This window comes from Pleurodeles waltl, chromosome 4_1, assembly GCF_031143425.1.
Source record: "Pleurodeles waltl isolate 20211129_DDA chromosome 4_1, aPleWal1.hap1.20221129, whole genome shotgun sequence".
In the NCBI taxonomy this organism is placed as follows: Eukaryota; Metazoa; Chordata; class Amphibia; order Caudata; family Salamandridae; genus Pleurodeles; species Pleurodeles waltl.
Genome location: NC_090442.1, coordinates 842,837,349 through 842,856,661, shown reverse-complemented (window position 1 = coordinate 842,856,661; position 19,313 = coordinate 842,837,349). Strand labels below are relative to the sequence as shown.

The 19,313-nt window shown below is 45.0% G+C and overlaps 1 protein-coding gene across 1 annotated transcript in view; it reads left to right on the top strand.

Moving 5' to 3' along the window:
• Positions 1–19,313, top strand: part of LOC138288222 (sodium-coupled monocarboxylate transporter 1-like) — a 237,024-nt gene that overhangs the window by 110,750 nt on the left and 106,961 nt on the right. Inside the window, exon 6 of the mRNA XM_069229605.1 lies at positions 4,724–4,864. Coding sequence (XP_069085706.1) covers positions 4,724–4,864 — 141 coding nt within the window. The remainder of the gene's footprint in view (positions 1–4,723; positions 4,865–19,313) is intronic.

Here is a 19,313-nt window from a genome sequence, read left to right as displayed (position 1 = left end):
CAGGTTGTATCCCTAAAAAAGCTTCAATCATGTCTGAACTGATTCATCCTATGTACACCACATTCTTCAAAAGGTAGTTAATTTGCTTTCCTTTGGTGGATCACATGATATGCTTGTGGGTCATTACGAAAAAGACCTCACAGAGCTTCCAGCACCTTTTCCAACTGTGCAATTTTTTTAGATTTTCAAGCCACTCAGTACCCAAACTTAGTTTTCTTTCTTTGGTGATATATCTAATAATGAGGATGGCCTGTGGATCAGCTGACCTTGAATAGTACAGATCTCACTCCTATTTCACATTCATACTCTTAGTCAAAATGTTGCAAAAACAATTCATCTTGTTCTCAAACATCACCAGTCATAATGTGACCTGTCAGAGCAGTGATAGGCAATTGCCGAAGCGTCTGCCTACTCACACTATCACACTGTAACCATGCACTCCCCATGGTTGTGTGCCTGGGAGGCAGAGTTTGGAAATTGTCAATCTCCTTTCTATTGAACGGGAAGCAAGCATCTCCAATCTCCATGTTGCATCTTAAACATTCACCTCAAAGTTATGACCGAGCATAAGAGTCTGACCCATTGTTGCTTACTAAGATTATATGTATGTCATTTTTTCTTATGCAAGCATTTTGAGTATCTGATATGACTTTGGCTCTTGTGGAACAATGTTAGGCAATCCAAATCCTAATAGGTCGTCCAAGGCAATTTACCTTTGCCATGTTTTTTATGCTAAGTCTGTACCCACTGGCGGCCTTGATGGTGTCCAGCAGGTCCCTTTTCTAAATATCTTCCTATTCTACCAAGATTATGCCATGTCTAGGAGGTGGGAATCATGGTGCATCACATTGATAGCTCTATTATTATAAGGGTTCACTTCAGTATAGTGTCATAGTTCTGATCCAAAAAGGTCTTGTCAGAGAATAGTGGTATTTGGATTAGGCCAGGGCTACCCTGATGTCCATTCTCTGTTGAATATCCAGTTGGCATCACAAATCGAACCCATATACTAACTTTGTTGTAAATCCAGGCTATTCCATTCCTCAACGTCTGTAGGAGACTCACTTTGTCCCCATGCCGATATCATGTAAATTGATATATTCCTGCCATCCAAAGTAGATCTCTGAATGGTCAAGAAGTCAACTGCATGACAGTGGATAATCGTGAAACATTTAGAACACATTATCCCATGTTTTTGTGTACTGTTGGAAACTGCATTCTGCCTAGTGCATTACATTTCGGATGTTAAGATCAGAAGTTTGGGGCAGCTTGCTTCCATATTCGCAAATAGTAATGATTCACAATCTACTTTAGAACCTAATAATTTACTTTAAAAATGGTTTTCCACGAAACTGGGATACAAATAACGATTGGTGCGTTGAGATTTTGGTTTCTGTATTTGTTGATTGCTGAAATTCAGAGATGTCGGCCCAATTTTAAGAAAACTGTGTATTCTGTAGGCTATATCGCCACATTTATATATTACTTGTTTATTTATGCTAGATTTTGTGTTTTGAGGCCCAAAAAGCATTATTTGCAGGCTCTACTTTTGGAGCCTGGCGTTAGAACTGTTGAGGAGGCACTAAATGTTTGTTTTTCTATTAAAAATCTTTAATTGATACTCAGCTTGATTATTGTTTTTGGGAAGAAACTTTTTACATTTAAAAATAAAATAAAATACCTTATACATATAAATGTTTGTCGTTTTGATTGCATCATGTTTTTATCTAAGCTGAGGTGGATACTTACATGTTATATAAAAATAGTTTGTCATATTTATTGTAGTGTTTTTCAATAACCAAGCAATGAATGACTGATTGCATTTGCAGTACAAATTACATCTTCTGCTTCACTAACATTTTATCCATGATCGATAACATTTAACACTACCAGGCAATTAATTTTCTCACATCTTTAAAAGGTAATTTTGTCAAATTCTGGCATTCTGTCATACCAAGAAAAATGGCAGAGAATTTAAGTACAAGCAGCCATAATTTACAAATCCCTCCCCCATGAAATGAAAACAACAGGGAATGATGTTCACTTTCATAATCCAATGAATACTAGTAGACATGGGCCTTAGACTCGGGCCTTCAATCACTGGCATGATAAGGTGTTTGCATTGAAGAGCAGTGTGAAAGAAAGTTATATTTTAGCGGATTTTGGAACTGCATTATGGAGTCCAACGTTCTGAGATTGGCTTAAGGGTTGTTTCATAAATGCTTACACAAGGTGAATAGGGGGTGAGCTCCCATAGTGAATAACTTAAAAGAAGCTCAACAGCAAATGTTATGCTCAAAGGACGTGAATGGCAATCAGATTTTGAAGATTATTTTGACCATCATCGGAATGGGATTTCCAGATCTAACAAACGCATTTCAAAGTCACTCTATCAACAGCTGAACCAATGAAGCTGCATTGAAAGAACATGATTTATCTTCCGTAGGTCAATGATGTGCATGTTGATGCTTAAGCAGATTTTTACTAGGCGTGCAACATTGTTGAAATAGCTTACTTGTGAATTACCAGTAACGGTCAGATTGAATTATGTTAACAATTTACTGAGTCTGGAAAGGATCCGGAAGATATTTCTGCATATGTAGTTGACTCAAGGGGCAATCTTCAGGAGTTTAACAAGGAGAAAGCTAAGATTTCAGCACAATACTGAGCAAAGGTACTTTTTTCTCAGTAAATTGCAGATGGAATGAATATGTATTCCTCTCACAATACTGAGATTAGGTGCAAGAAAGATAACCACTGTCTTTGGAACAATATGCTTTAACCAGCCTGGTGATTCTGAAGAAGATACTCAACTAGACCATTGAATTGCCCAAGACCAGAATTATCTTCACCAAGATTTGCGTGTCACAGGCATAAAAATGAAACAGAAGGCTATAGTGCAGAATGCCAATGTTACATTACATTGAGATATAAGGTCTTTTTTATAAATAAAAAGCTACTACTTATCAAATTTCCATTTTTTCATTGCTTTTGACACAAACCCAGTCCTCTGTGTGAGCTGGAAAACCACTCACAGACACCAAAGCCTCACCTGCAAGATGACCCAACTTCCTAAAGAAATCACTAAGGCAGCTTTTACCTTAATTGGAAAGACAAAACTCTGTCCTTAGAATAATTTAAGATAAATTGAAATGAGAAAATAAATATGTTCCAGTTCATTGAGTTTTACTTCCCCGTATTTATTTTCGAAATTGTGATATAAAACATTGGAGATGAAGGTTTTGATGAACCTACTTGTCTTGGTACAGTAATACACACAACGTGGGCTATGACAATATTTAAATGAGTAAGTGCATGTCCGAAATGGAATACACAGTGTAACTTTAATTGCAAATTATAAAAATCCAAGCATGTTTATTTCTTTTAGAAACGTGTGCTAGCACCATCAGACAGTTGCTGCACAAATCATTAATCTGATTTCAGTAGTCAAATGATACAATCACACATTGTACACATGATTATATTTTAGTATTTTCTCGAGGCACGGGGGCTCGACAATGAGTGAAGCCATGTGGATCATGGTCATACTGTTAAATAAAAAAAACTACAAATCACCAACGGCCTGGAATTTCTAAACGGATGTTAATTCAGCAAGGACTATCCAGCCTGTGTCGAATTGTGAATGACTTCCTAGAGTTATTAACTGTAAAAGATACTGAGCGGTAATGTTATATCTACATATTTTTTTTTTACTTTCAAGCACCTCGTTTTGAGGAGGGGGGCACTGCTATATATTAGCGGTGCTCTCACTCCCCAATTTAATGGCTCCCTCCCTCACTCAATTTCTCGTTAGGGGTTTTCCCGTGGCAGAACCTCTGTTCGCTCAAACATTGGAAATTTATAACCTGAGAGACCGTTCACCGGATGGCTATCAGGTCGCAGAGAGTGTCACAGACAGCACTAAGAAATGAAGGCAGGGCAATTGCTCTACGGCCCCTGCGCGCAGGGAGAAACATCCCTGTGCGCCAGGGTCATGGATTTTTTTTGCAGGAGTTCATTTTTGAAAATAACTTTACAAACAGGTGCCTCAAACATGGTGCCCACTCTGCACAACATCACTGCCTTCAGGTGAGTGGTAGCTCCACTAAAGGGATCAAGGTTCCTGCTCAGCAGTGGGGACGTCTAAATATGGTGGGACCTCCTCTGCCAGCAGACCTAGTTGTTCTAATATTTTTCTAAACCAGGTTCTTAAACACGTATTTTGCCCATCATTAGGCCAGTAATTAGAACTAATCAGAATATGAACACTGCTGTTCTCAAACAGCACAATTTGGTAACATGAGGTGTGCCTCCTCAATGACGAATCAACAATATCAATGGGACGGAAAATCGAGGACAAAATATCAAAAATAACATCTTGACAGGTAAGTAGGTACAGATTGTCTATACCTAACTCTACATATATGTACCTACGTGGTAGATATCTCTTCACCATGTGTAGATGTGGAGTAAGGGAAAGTAAATCTATACTTACATATATGCACTTACATTTAATATTTTGACCCTCAATATTCCGTCCTCGATATTAGTATGCCACAATATTGTTGGTTTTGACATTCAGTAGCACAATCGCAAAGAGAAGCTGTTTGCTTAATGTAATTAAATATTGGAAGTACATGGTATACTTAAAACGCTTATTGCTATTTGAAATGCACACATTCATCTCTGCGCACTAATACATGTTTGTTTATCTTTCATTTAGCTTCAATCCTAACCCTTTGCAGAGACACACCTTCTGGACTATTATTGTTGGAGGAACCTTCACCTGGACGACGATCTACGGAGTGAACCAGTCTCAAGTCCAGCGATACGTCTCCTGCAAATCCAGATTCCAAGCCAAATTGTAATGTTTGTTCATTTTCTTTCATTCTTAGCTTTTTTCATTTTTATTTAGTTTAATCTACATCTTTGTATGTATGTATGCCTGTAGAAACCTATGGAGCGTGAACCTAACTACAAAGCAATGAGGTTATATACACAGTGAGAGTATTACCCTGGATTGTCTAGAATACAAGGGAGGTGTGTGGGGAAACAGCAGCAAGGGAGCAGGGTTACAATAGAGATGAGAGGTTTGCTGAAGACTAATAGACAATGGGAGACTCAAAAGTTGTGAAGAAAAGGGGGGAAAAATTATAGGGATAGGCGCTAACAGAATATCACCAAAACATTTCTTTAACAATAGATAGTAAATATGGTGCTCCCAAACGGAGGGTCCTCCCAGCACCTCCAGTGTTTCTCCAATAGGAAAAACCAAACTGATTCAAAAGGCCAGGGCACTCATATGAAATAAGAGTCTGTGCAGTTAGGTTCTTGGTCTTCGCAGAATCAATATATAATCCACACAGAGTTAAAGTTCAGTGTCTTTATTCTTGTGCGAGGTTTTCATACATGTTCATCACATCAGAAAGATTCCATATGTGGTCATCACAACAACATCCAACAGCCAACACGTGTTTCGTCTCCGAGAAATTTATCTCATTGACTTCCTCAGGGCAAAGTATAAGTAAGGTGTTAACATGAATAAATGGCTTATCCTAATCAAGGAAAACTCTTCAAGATACTGTACGATCAAGAGAGAAAGAGTAGTGGGAATCACATGACGGGGGCAAAACACTATTATCCCCGAGTCTTCGTGAGGGAGTACTCATAAGTCAGCACTTATGGATCCAAAATCTTTTACGGTGTGATCTAGAAGAGAAGATCGCTATAAACAAAACAGTTCTTTGGGGTAAATTCTTGTGCTGGGGCGCTGTGTCTTGCTCCCCGATAATTAAGCTGGCGTGTATGTAGAGAAAAAGGACGTGTAAGCCCTCCGTCTCATCTAGAAGTATAAGGTATAGAAGAGACACAGAGTAAGGTCTCAGGAGTGTGTGTGAAACTCCTCGGCATGACGGGAAACTGTTCACTGCAAATGGCTTAGGATCTGGCTCCCTAATAGTAATACTCCCCAACACTTCCTGTGCATTACATTACCAGGCAAAGGTATCTCTGACAAGGTATGTTTTGTAATTGTAGATCATCTAATTAATGTCTGTACTTCCACTCCAAAGCTGGCCTAGTCCAAAACCATACCTACAGAAATTAATATATTTTAAAGGTTGGGTATTGGTAGAGGTAAGTATGCACCTACCACTAGCAATAAGGCCCATAGACAGTGTTCAGTCCAGTAAAGGTCTCAAAACATCAACCCCTGGCTCAACTCCTGGTAGCTTGGCAACGAGCAGGCAGGCTTAACTTCTGAGACAGGTATGTAAAGCATTTAAATACACCAATACAATAAATAAGTGAGACATAAAATACAATAAAAATCCCACACCAATTTATAAAAATATTTACATATGTTTAGCTTTAAAATGACACCAAAACACCAAAAATCCAATATAGGGAACCAGAACCAGAGATATGAATTTTTAAAGATTAAATTTAAAAACGTGTTTTCTAGAGCTTAGATATCAATAGTGCCAACTGGAGATATTTGGTTGCACTTGACCAAGACCAAGTTAAAGTTTGAGGCTGAACGCGATGGAACCCTGCTCGGATACTCTGAACGGGAGGCCTCGGTCAAAATGTTACATTTGCATTTAGGGATGTTTCTGGAGCTTTTCTCTTCTCGTCTTGTGGTCCTCCCCAGCAAGCCGAGTTCAGAGCAGCGTCGTCAGATTGCTTTTCCGCGAGGCCCCTGTCAAATCCTGGAAGTCTGGAACTTTCACTGGGACAAACCTGAAATCCTTTCCGGGTCGCAATTGAAGGTAGTCACATTGATTCACAATGGCGAGTCGGTCCACTTAAGAAGCATTTTCCAAAAGTGAATTCAATCTTCTGGATCTTCTTCTAGAAGTTCTCCTTGGGGTCTGAAAGGGTCCAAAACACAAATCCATGGGCCTAGGAGCCCTGAGATGTTCCTTGGAAATTTGGGACTTCAATTTTCACAATGCACCTGGCCAAATCCCTAAAGGTCCACTAGACGCTCTCCAGGCTGGGAACGTTTGTGATAGTTGGTACAGGAAAGCTTTGTTAACCTTTTACCTTCAGGGAGTCTACTCCTGAGTCCTTTTTGAAGCAAGGCAAAGTCCTTAGGGCTGTAGTTCCAGTGTGCAACTGGATCAGTACTTCAGTGTACAGTTCTCCGGGTTGCAGAGCAGGGTTCCAAGTCTCTGTTGTTTACAGGATCCTGCTTTGGCTAGGCCTGGCTCCAGACGCACACCAAGGGGTTGGAGACTGCTTTGTGTGAGGGCAAGCACAGCCCTTTCAGGAGTAAGTGACCAATCCTCCCTCCAGCCTAGCCCAGATGGCCCATCAGGATATGCAGGTTACACCCCAGCACCCTTTGTGTCACTGACAAGGAATCCACAAACAGGCAGAGTCACAGAATGGTTTAAGCAAGAAAATGCCTTCTTTCTAAAAGTGGCATTTTCAAACTAACAATCTAAAAACCAACTAAATGATGTATTTTTACATTGTGATTTCAGAGTCCCCAAACTCCAATTTCTTTCTGCTCTCAAAGGGAAACTGTTCTTAAAAGATATTTAAAGGTTAACCTATGAGAGAGATAGGCCTTGCAACAGTGAAACCCGGATTTGTAAGTATTTCACTGTTAGGACATGTAAAAACACACCAGCACACATGTCCTACCTTTAACAAACACTGCACCCTGCCCATGAGGCTACCTAGAGCCTACCTTAGGGGTGCCTTACATGTATAAAAAGGGAAGGCTTGGGCTTGGCAAGTGGGTACACTTGCTAAGTCGAATTGGCAGCTTACACCGGCACACACAGACACTGCAGTGGCAGGTCTGAGCCATGTTTACAGGGCTATGTATGTGGGTGGCACAATTAGGGCTGCAGGCCCACTAGTAGCATTTGGTTTACAGGCCCTAGGCACCTCTAGTGCACTTTACTAGGGGCTCACTAGTAAATCAAATATGCCAATTATGGAAAAGCCAATTAAACATACAATTTCACATAGGGAACACTTGCACGTTAGCACTGGTCAGCAGTGGTAAAGTGCCCAGAGTACCAAAAATAGCAAAAACCGAGTCCAGCACACAGCAACAACCCAGGAAGCAGAGGCAGAAAGTTGGAGGCGACCATGCCAAGGATGCAAGGTCTAACACGTGTCCCCCCAGCTGAAAGTGGGGAGAACTCCCCAACCTCATGGAGTTCTCATCAGTAAGGCGGAAAAATCTGGACAGACCATCAGCATTTGCATGTTCTATTCCAGTGCGGTTTTCCACTATAAAGTCTATTCCCTCTAGGGAGATGGACCACCTCAACAGTTTTGGATTCTCACACCTCATCTTCATTAACCACCTGAGGGGCCAGTGATCGGTTTGAACCTGGAAGTGAGTCCCAAACAAGTAGAGTCTTAGCTTCTTCAGTGCCCAGACCAGATCAAAAGCTTCACGCTCAATTGAACTCCACCTATGTTCCTGGGGAAGTAACCTCCTACTGATAAAGGCTACAGGTTGATCTAGACCCTTTTCATTTAGCTGTGACAACACTGCTCCTACACCATGCTCTGAAGCATCAGTCTGCATGACAAATTCCTGACAGAAGTCCTGCACATGGCTGCCTTCGGGCATCAAAAGCTGTCTGGCAAGACTCAGTCCAGATCACTTTCTTTGGCTGCTTCTTGGAAGTTAACTCTGTTAAGGGAGCAACAATTGTGCCATACCCCTTAACAAACCTCCTATACTAACCTATGAGACCTAAAAAGGCTTTCACCTCAGTCTGGGTCTTGGGGGTTTCCCGAACCAGAATAGTGTACATCTTGGGTTGTAGTGGTGCCACCTGGCCACTCCCCACCTGGTCCCCCAAGTACACTACAGAGCCATGCCCTATCTGGCACTTGCTAGCCTTAACAGTAAGGCCTGCCTTCTGCAGGGCCTCTAGCACTTTGCAGAGGTGCTGCAAGTGGTCCCCCCAAGTGGAGTTGAACACAGCAATGTCATCCAGGTAGGCTGCACGGAAATCATCCAATCCAGCCAACACCTGGGTACCCAGCCTCTGAAAGGTGGCAGGGGCAATTTTCATCCCAAAGTGCATCACCCTAAACAGGTAGTGCCCATACGGGGTAGAAAATGCAGACCTCTCCTTAACCCCCTCAGTGAGAGAAATCTGCCAATATCCAGACGTTAAATCAAATATGCTGAGATATTTGGCAGCCCCTAACCAATCAATGAGCTCATCAGCTTGGGGAATGGGGTGCACGTCAGTCTTCGTGACCACACTGAGTCCCCGGTAATCCACACAGAACCTGAATTCTGGAGTTGCACCAGGAGCAGCAGCATTTGGGACCAAGATCACAAGACTGGCCCAAGGGCTACTGGAAGACTCAAGAACCCCAAGAGCTAACATTTTGGATACCTCATCCTTAACGCTGACTCTAACCTTGCCCTTCACCCTGTAAACTTTATGTTACACAGGTGGACTTTCGCCAGGGTCCACGTTATGTGTATACAAATGAGTGACCCCTGGGATCAGAGAAAACAATGAGGCAAACTGTCCCAACACCTGGCAACAGTCCCTCTGTTGCTCTAGAGTCAGTGAGGGGGACAGGCTCACACCCTCCACTGAACCATCTTTCTCTTTTTCAGACATGAAGTCAGGAAGAGGCTCACTCTCTTCCTCCACTCCATCATCTGTTGCCAAGAGCATAGTCACTTCTGTCCTCTGAAAGTGAGGCTTGAGGCAGTTCACATGTAGGACCCTCAAAGGGTTCCTAAGAGTATGCAAGTTCACCAGATAGGTGACATCACTCTTGCACTCCACCACCTCAAAAAGGCCCAGTCCACTTATCCTGGAGAGCGCGAGGCTCTACTGGGGCCATCACCCACACTTTCTGTCCAGGATGAAACTCAACCAGAGTGGCATTCTGGGCATATCACATCTCATATCTTTGTGACGTGCTTCCAGGTTCTCTTGGGCGAGCTCCTGATGCGGGAAGTCTTGTTCCTAAAAGGCGGCATGTAACTGAATACATGCTGGGGGGGGGGGGTTACTGGAGGCCTTCTTCAAGCCTTCCCTAACCAGACTCAAAGGTACCCTGACAGGGTGGCTATACAACAACTCAAAAGGGCTAAATCTAAGACCCTTTTGTGGCACCTCCCTGTAGGTGAACAGAAGGCTTGGCAAGAGGACGTCCCACTTATGCCTCAAGGGCTCTGACAGGCCCATAATCATGCCCTTCAAGGTGTGGTTGAATCTCTCAACCAGACCGTTTCCTTGGAAATGGTAAGGAGTGGTAAACCTGTAGGTTACCCCACAGTCCTTCCATAGAGACTTCATATATGTAGATATGAAGATGGTACCCCTATCAGATACCACCTGCTTCGGGAACTCCATGTGGGTAAAAACCCCCATCAATTCATGTCCCACCACAGGGGCAGTGATTGATCTCAGAGGGATAGATTCTGGGTACCGGGTGGCATGGTCCACCAAGCCCAGGATAAACCTGTGGCCCATCGCTGTCTTGGGATCCAGAGGCCCCACAATGTCAATGCCAACCCTTTCAAAGGGGGTGCTGACTACAGGAAAAGGTTGGGAGGGAACCTCACATTTCCCCCCACTCTTGCCACTTGCCTAACAAGTTTGTCAAGACCTACAGAGCACATCAGAGTGCCTGCGCATTTGGGGCCAGTAAAAGTGGGTGAAAAGCTGTTCAAAGTCCTTGTCCTGCCCCAAATGTCCAGCTAAAGGCACATCATGAGCCAGCCCCAGTAGGAAGGCTCTGAAGCACTGAGGTACCACCAGCACACAGGCTGACCCACACTCAGCAACCTTAGCCTCACTATATAGGAGGCCGTCCTCCCAGTAGATCAAGTGTGATTCAGACTCTTTGCCAGACGCCTGGTCTGCAGCCTGCTGCTGCAAACCCTCTAGAGTAGGGCATACTTTCTGTGCCTCACAGAATTCTTCCCTGGTGGGTCCCCCTTCCTGCTGCCACTGAGTCAGCTTGGGTACCTCCACCAGGTCAGCCACCTGTTCCCCTGTAGGCTCTGGGACATCCACCTCAGATTCAGGATCCTCCAAGACCGTGGGAACTTCTGGATCCCGTTTCCCACACCCCTTGACCATACTTCCTTCTGGCAGGCACCTGGGCCACCCTTTCAGGCTCCAGGGCCTCCTGATCACCCTGACGGGCTGCCATTGAGCAGTTGGACACACACACACACACACACAGGCAAACCCAACATCTCCAAGTGAGACCTGTGTTCCACCTCCTTCCAAGGGGAATCCTCCATGTCACTGCCAAGCAGACAATGGCATGGTTGGACTCACAGTTACTCTCAGGGCACCTGAGACACCCCCTCCATTCAAATGGAACCTGCACCACTCTGCACAGGTGCTCTGTGTTGTCTACCGAAACTACATGGTGAAGGACATGGGGATCTACCTGCTCTTCAGACACCAGGTGACTTTTACAGTAGTCCCTCAGAGCCTCCACCCTATGTCCATTGAGGGTCACCCACTTCCTGTACTTCTTAGTGTTTTCAGGCACGAGGGTCCTCTGGACCATCTCACTGTCCTGTAGTGAGACAAGGGTCATCTCAGCTGGCTCCCACCCACCTGGAACCAACTCCTTCCCAAGCGCTACACTGGCCAAACCCTGTGACTGAGCACCAGTGGGTGCAGGTGTCCACTTGGGACATTTGGGATCCCCCCTCACATGACCCACCTGGTCACATGTATAACACTTATGGGGACCCTTCTCTGCAGGTTTCCCTCTAGAGACCCATGGCTTCTTTCCAATGGGGGACTAGGAATCCTTACCCTGGGAACTAGGTTGGGGCCCTTTGGAGAACTCCCAGTGTTTACCCTTACCCCCCACTTCTTCTTATGGGGACCCTGCACACCCTTCGCGTGGTCTCCCTCATACCGCTTTTGGACCCTGGTGCTCTCCCAATGGTCCACTTCCTGCACAAGCTTCCTGGGGTCAGTCAGCTTGCTGTCAATCAGGTCTTTGGGAATGTGCACCCTCCTTTCAGGCTGCACTGCGGTACTGCTGTCACCATCTCTACCAGACTTGCTCCTCTGATCTAGTTCCTTTAAGTTAAGCTCATGAGCCCGCAGAATCTTCTTCTTCTCCTCAAAGGCCAGCCTCCTTTCCCCATCTCCATTTTGAGCTTCTCCAACTCAAATCGGTGCACCCTCTCTGCCTGTCTGTCCTGCAACTCTTCAGGAGTCAGACCCTTAGAGGACACACTGCTACCCACCCTGGAGACCCTCCTCCCAGGCAGTACAGATACCTCATGGCTGTCTTGCACCTACTCACCCTAAATCTCCTCCTCTGTGTGCCCCCAACCTTTTTGGTTGTCACCTAGGCCCTCAGTGCCTTTTACAGCTCCTCCTTCCTGGCGAAGCTCCTAATGGGACAGGCAAGATCCTTACTAAACTGTTCAGTTGGGCTACTGTATAACTCTCCAGCTTCTCCAACTCAAAAACAGCTCCAGCAGGTGCATCTCCAGATTGAGACGTAATGGCAATTCTAAAGTGCAAAGTTCCAAGGCAGAACAAAGAGTTCCCAATGAGAAATTCAAAAGTCAAAAAATGGAAGCAGATGAAGTCCAAGAAAGGAAAAAAGTAAAATCACAAAAACAAGTGGTATGTGGTTACTGCACTGAAAGTAGTAGTGTACGCCTAATCATTGTATGTCAAGTACAAATACAAGTTCAATCTTCACCACTGATCACCAATGTTACAAATGGGATCTTTGGTTGAAAGTCAGGTTACCCCCTGTCCATGCAAGGGCCCTCACTCTAGTCATGGCAAAGGAGACACACACCTGGTTAACCTCCGCTCAACTTCTTGGGAGCGTGGCACGAGCAGAAAGGCTTAACCCAGAGACAATGTGTAAAGTATTTGTACCAACACACACAGTAATATAGTGAAAACACTACAAAATTACTCAACACCAGGTTAGAAAAATAGCCACTATTTATCTGAGCAAAACAGGACCAAAACGACAAAATCCAACATACACAAGCAAAGTTATGATTTTTTAAAGATCAAACTTCAATATAGCGCTTACAAACACAAATGCTTCGAATTAGTGATATCATGGCGTCGTGATGGAGTTATTCCCACAATCCGATGCTAATGGCACAGGTCACAGAGTAACACGGACCCCCAGGTACAGTACCTTGTGTAAATGAGGAATCAAATCGGTTCACGGAGTTGGGGATCGCGGCATCGATGGATCCGGTGCGGCGTCGGTTCCAGTGATGCAGAGCGGAGGCATCTCGAAGAGGTGTCAGGTCCTTGCTGCGGAGCAGTGGAGGTGAGGCGGCGTCTTTGCAAAGTGCTGGATCCGTGCACTTCCGGCGGGGTCAATATCCAGTGGTCACTGCGTGGTGCGGCAAAGTAGTCTGTCACAGACGTCGGTGACACAGCACTTCAGGACTCAGAGAGTCGCGGACTTCAGCGAGGCTACTGAGGCGGCGGGCCTGCGGTGTCTTCGCACTCCAGCTAGGTCCTCGGCTGCAGAAGCAGGCGGCGTTGCAGAATCTGGCAGCTGCGTCAGTCCGGGGTCATCCGAAGTCGGTGCACTTGGTTTTTCTTGGTTTTCCACCAGCTTCTCCTTTCAATGGCCCAGGGACTGGATTAGGCACCACTTAGCAGGGCAGAATTCTCAGCAGAGTGTCCAGCTGCTGGCAGAGGACGTCTTTGATGGCCCTGAGACTTCAGAACAGCAGACAAGCTCAATCCAAGCCTTTGGGGATACCTCTCAAGTAGGAATGTACCACAAAGTCCAGTCTTTGTCCCTTTCACAGGCAGAAGCAGAAACTGTAGGATAGCCCAACACAAGCATAGTCACAGGCAGGGGCAGCGCTTCCCCATTAGCTCTTCTCCTGGCAGAGGTTCCTCTTGAATCTTTGAAGTGATCTAAAGTCTGAGATTTTAGATCCAATAATTATACCCCTTTCTGCCTTTGAAGTTCCCCAACTCTAAAGAAAAGTCTCTGTTATTTACAGGCTCCTGCCTTGCCCAAGCCTGGCTCCAGACGCATACCAGGGGGTTGGAGACTGCTTTTTATTAGGGCAGGCACAGCCCTTTCAGGCGTAAGTGGCCACTCCTCCCTCCAGCCTGGCCCAGAGGGCCCATCAGGATATGCAGGTTATACCCCAGCACCCTTTGTGTCACTGTCTAGTGGAGATGCACAAACAGCTCAACTGTCAGTCTGACCCAGACAAGGAATCCACAGGCAGAGTCACAGAATGGTTTAAGCAAGAAAATGCCTACTTTCTAAAAGTGGCATTTTCAAACTAACAATCTAAAAACCAACTTCACTTAAAGATGTATTTTTACATTGTGAGTTCAGAGACCTCAAACTCCATATTTCTATCTGATCTCAAAGGGAAACTGCACTTATAAGATATTTAAAGACAACCCCATGTTATCCTATGCCAGAGATAGGCCTTGCAACAGTGAAAACCGGATTAGGCAGTATTTCACTGTTAGGCCATGTAAAAACACACCAGCACGTCCTGTCTTAAACATGCACTGCACCCTGCCCATGGGGCTACCAAGGGCCTACCTTAGGGGTGCCTTACATGTATACAAAGGGAAGGTTTGGGCTTGGCAAGTGGGTACACTTGGCAAGTCGAATTGGCAGTTTAAAACTCCACACACAGACACTGCAGTGGCAGGTCTGAGTCATGGTCACAGGGCTACTCATGCGGGTGGCAGAATCAGTGCTGCAGGCCCACTAGTAGCATTTGGTGTACAGGCCCTAGGCACCTCTAGTGCACTTTACTACGGACTTACTAGTAAATCAAATATGCCAATTATGGAAAAGCCAATTACACATACAGTTTCACATAGAGAGAACTTGCACCTTAGCACTGGTCAGCAGTGGTAAAGTGCCCAGAGTAACAAAAACAGCAAAAACAGTACAGCACACATCAACAACCTAGAAAACAGAGGCAAAAAGTTAGGGGAGACCTCCAAGGATGCCAGGTCTAACAGGAGCTAACTTTCTACAATGGAGGAAAATGAAAGGTGCAGTTATTTCCTCTCCAGGGCATATAATAGGTATTTTATACTGGTCTGCTTTTAGTTGTGTGGCACCCCACCCCTGGGGCATCTAAGGGAGACCTTGGGGGTGACATATGTAAAAACAAGGTAGTTTATCACTTGGGAAGTACCTTAAATCCCAAAGTCGAATTTGCACACTTTTTACTTTTTAAAGACAGTCTGCAAGGCAGGGCTGCCTTTACAAATGACATCAGGCAACACAGCAGTGCACACTCCGGAGCAGGAAATCTACTGCACCGTTACATTTCCCTATCCTATTATATACTGGGGACTTATAGATAGTTTAAATCCTCCTTTATCTACCAGGGACTTACAGGATCTGTCATTGCCAATTGTAATTGTGACATTTCACCACATACCTTTAATTCAGAGCACTGGCTCTGGGCCTATTTAGCAGAGCCAATGGCACAGTCAGGATCAGATACTACCAGTACCACTCAGAAAACATTGAGGTGAACTTACTAAAAGGATGGCTTCCTCACATGGCCCCTTCCCAAACAAAAGGTGATGGGTAACTAGCCTACACCCTAGTAGTCCTCATCAGCTAAGTGAAAAAACCTGGACAGCCCATCTCCATTAGCATGGGCCATGCCTGGTCTGTGTTCCACTGTGAAGTCCATCCCATGTAGGGAAATGGACCACCTCAACCATTTGGGATTCTCACCCCTCATCTGGATGAGCCATCTAAGAGATATGTGGGCAGTTTGAACACAAAAGTGAGTACCAAAACAGTATGGCTCAGCTTTTTCAGGTACCAAACCACAGCAAAGGCTTCCCTCTCAATGGCACTCCATCTTTGCTGTCTGGGAAGCAGTCACCTTCTGATGAAGGCAACTGGCTGATCAAGCCCTTTTCATTTACCTGTGCCAACACTGCCCTAATTCCATGCCTGAAGCATCTGTCTGAATCACAAATCCCTTTGTGTAAACAGGGGCCAGCAACACTGCTGCTGATCACATAGCATTGTTCAGAGTGTCAAAGGCCTGCTGACACTCTTTAGTCCATATGACTCTCTTTGACCTATTTTTAAAAGTGAGTTCTGTCAGGGGAGCCGCAACGGTCGCATAATTCTAAACAAATCTTCTATAATCCCAAATCAGACCAAGGAAGGCACTGACCTGTGTCTGGGTGGTAGGAGCAGTCCAATCCAATATGGTTTGGATATTAGCCTAGAGAGGGTGTACATGGCCTCCACCTACAAGGTGTTCCAGGCACACAACTGAACTATGACCTATTTTACACTTACTCGCCTTAATACTCAGGCCTTCCTGCTGCAGGGCCGGAAGCACTTCCTTCAGGTGGTTTAAATGATCCTCTCAGGTGGAAATGTACACAGCTATATCATACAGATAAGCTGCACTGAACTTCTCCAGCCCAGATAGGATCCTGTTCACCAGCCTTTGGATGGTGTAAGGGGCACTCTTTAAGTGGGTCATTACTTTAAACCGGTAATGACCCTCAGGTGTGGAGAATGCTGACCTCTACTTTCCTCCTTCACGTAGGGCAATCTGCCAGCAGCCTGAAGTCAAATCAAAGGTACTTAGGTACTTAGCAGTCCCTCACCTATCAATGAGCTCACCAGCTCTAAGTATAGGAAGAGCATCAGTCTTTGAGGTTGTATTCAGTCCTCTGTAGTCCAGACAGACCCTCAACTCTTTTGTTTCCCCCTGGGGATTAGGTTTGGGTACCAGCACCACTGGGCTGGCCCATGGACTGTCAGAAGGCTCAATTACCCCCAATTCCAACATCTTAGCTACCTCAGTTTTGATAGTGGCTGTGACCTAGTCAGACAACGTATACAGCTTGCTTCTGACAGGTAGGCTGTCGCCAGTGTCAATGTCATGGACACACCAAGTGATGTGTCCAGGGGACATGGAGAACAGACTTGCAAACTACTCCAGCACCTGCTTGCATTCTCTATGCTGTTGGTCTGCCAATGGGAGTACAACTCCCTCCACTGATCCATCTTGCACATTGTAGGAGAGAAGGTTGGGCAGTGGCTCAATTTCCTATTCTCCTCCTTAATCTGTTGCCTTCTGCATGGTCATGTCTGCCCTGTCTTGGTGGGGGTTACAACCTGTCGACGTGCAGGAACCTGTTATTCTGGGGGTGTTAAAGACTACCAAATAGGTAAATTCACCCTTCTTCTCTAGGAATTGATAGGGCCCAGTCCACTTATCCTGGAGGGCTCTAGGAGCCACAGGCTCCAAAACCCACACCAAGTGTCCTGTTTTGTACTCAGAGATAGTAGTTCTCTGGTTATACCAGAGCTTCATGAGCTCTTGGCTGGCCTCCAAGTCCCTGCTTGCTTTGTACATGTACTCTGCCATTCAAGATCTCAGGCCTAGTACATAGTCCAGCACATTGTCCTTGGCTTCCTTGAGAGGCTTTTCACAAGACTCTCTCACTAAGCACAATGGGCCGCTTACACAGTGCCCAAACAACAATTCAAAGGGACTAAAGCCAACTCCTTTTTGTGGAACAGGCAAACAGTAAGAATGGTAGGAGAACATCCCATCTTCTCATGAGCTTGTCAGACAAACCACTGATCATTCCCTTCAGGGTCTCATTGAACCTTTCTACCAGACCATTAGTCTGTGGATGATATGGGGTGGTGAACTTGTAGATAACACCACATTCATACCACATCGCCTTCAGATAGCTGGACATTAAATTTGTGCCCCTGTCTGAAACAGCCTCCTTTGGGAAACCCACTTTTAGGAACACACCTAATAGGACCGAGTCACTGAAGGAGCAGTGACTGTTCTGAGGGGAATTGCTTCAGGGTAGCTTGTAGCATGGTCCATTGCCACCAAGATATACCTGTCCCTCATGCAGTTGGTGAGTCTAGGGGATGTACAATGTCTACCTGACCCAGTGCCCTTTCTCTTGTCTTTGGATACTTGGCCCATTATTCCACAGTCCAAGTGTCCCGCCTTTCCCTGCTGAGCAGCCTGTGATCTGCTCACAGTACATACCCACTCAGGGAGATCAAGCATCCTTACATGGACCATTCTCTCCTCCCCTGACCAGTCAGAAGCTTCAAGATCATTTCCCAGTAGACACTCCACTGGGAGTGCAGGATACATAGCTACCTGCTTAGGGCCTGTCTCATCCCCATTCCAAACTCACCATAGCCATGAGATGAGTTCTGCTGTCTGCATAGGTTACCTGATGGTACACACCAGGTATAATCTGCTTAGGAGAAACCAGCTTCTCTGCGACCATAGTCACACTGGCTCCTGTATCTCTCTCAGCCTCAACCTCACCTCAACCTCGGTCCCATTGATTTCAGACCTCTGCCTTTACCTCTTCATGCTGGGAGGCTAATGGCCCATGGCTGCAATTTTCAACCCACCCAGGGACACTAAGGTTGCATCTCTTAGCCCCTTCCCCATCCCTGGGACAATCTCCAACCCACACGTACACTAGCAATCCCTGTGGACTGCCCACCAGTGGAGAGCAAATAGCATCTCTTCTTTTGTGTCCTGGCAGGTGATAGTCACCTGCACTGAACCCTAAGCTCAGCCACTTTGAGTTTGTTCAGTTTAGCCATATCACGCTCCATGGTATCCTTAGTTTTGGGTTACACAAACTTCACATTCAGAAATTGAACAAATTTGGAAAAATCGAAAGAATGGATCAAAAATCAGTTTAGTCCAAATCTCAAAAAATCCAAAATCAAAAGTTTTGTTCCAAGTCAATTTAGTGGACTTTTACATATCGTAACTCACTTCATTGTAAGATGGAATTCAAGCGCAAGTCCACATCCACACCACTGAACACCATTTATGTTGGAGGCTGGTGATTAGTAGCGGTAAGTACGCACCTACCACTAGCAAGAATGCCCCTAGATAGTGTTAGTTCCAGTCAAGGTCTCAAAACATCAGCCCCTCCCTCAACCCCTGCTAGCTTGGCACTGAGCAGGCAGGCTTAACTAAAGAGACAGGTATGCTAAGCATTTGTATACACCAATACAGTGAATGAGTAAGACACAACACACAATAAAAGTCCCACACAAGTTTATAAAAATAGTAAATATTTTTATCATTAAAATGAAACCAAAATGACAAAAATACAATATAGGGAACCAGTGATATGAATTTTTAAAGATTAAATAAAAAATTTGCATTTTACTGCTTAGAAATCAATAGCGCCAACCGGGGACATCTGGTCACGTTTGACCAGGACTAAGTCTAAGTTTGAGGCAGACAGCGTTGGAGCCCTGCTCGGATACAGTGTAATTGTGACACTTTA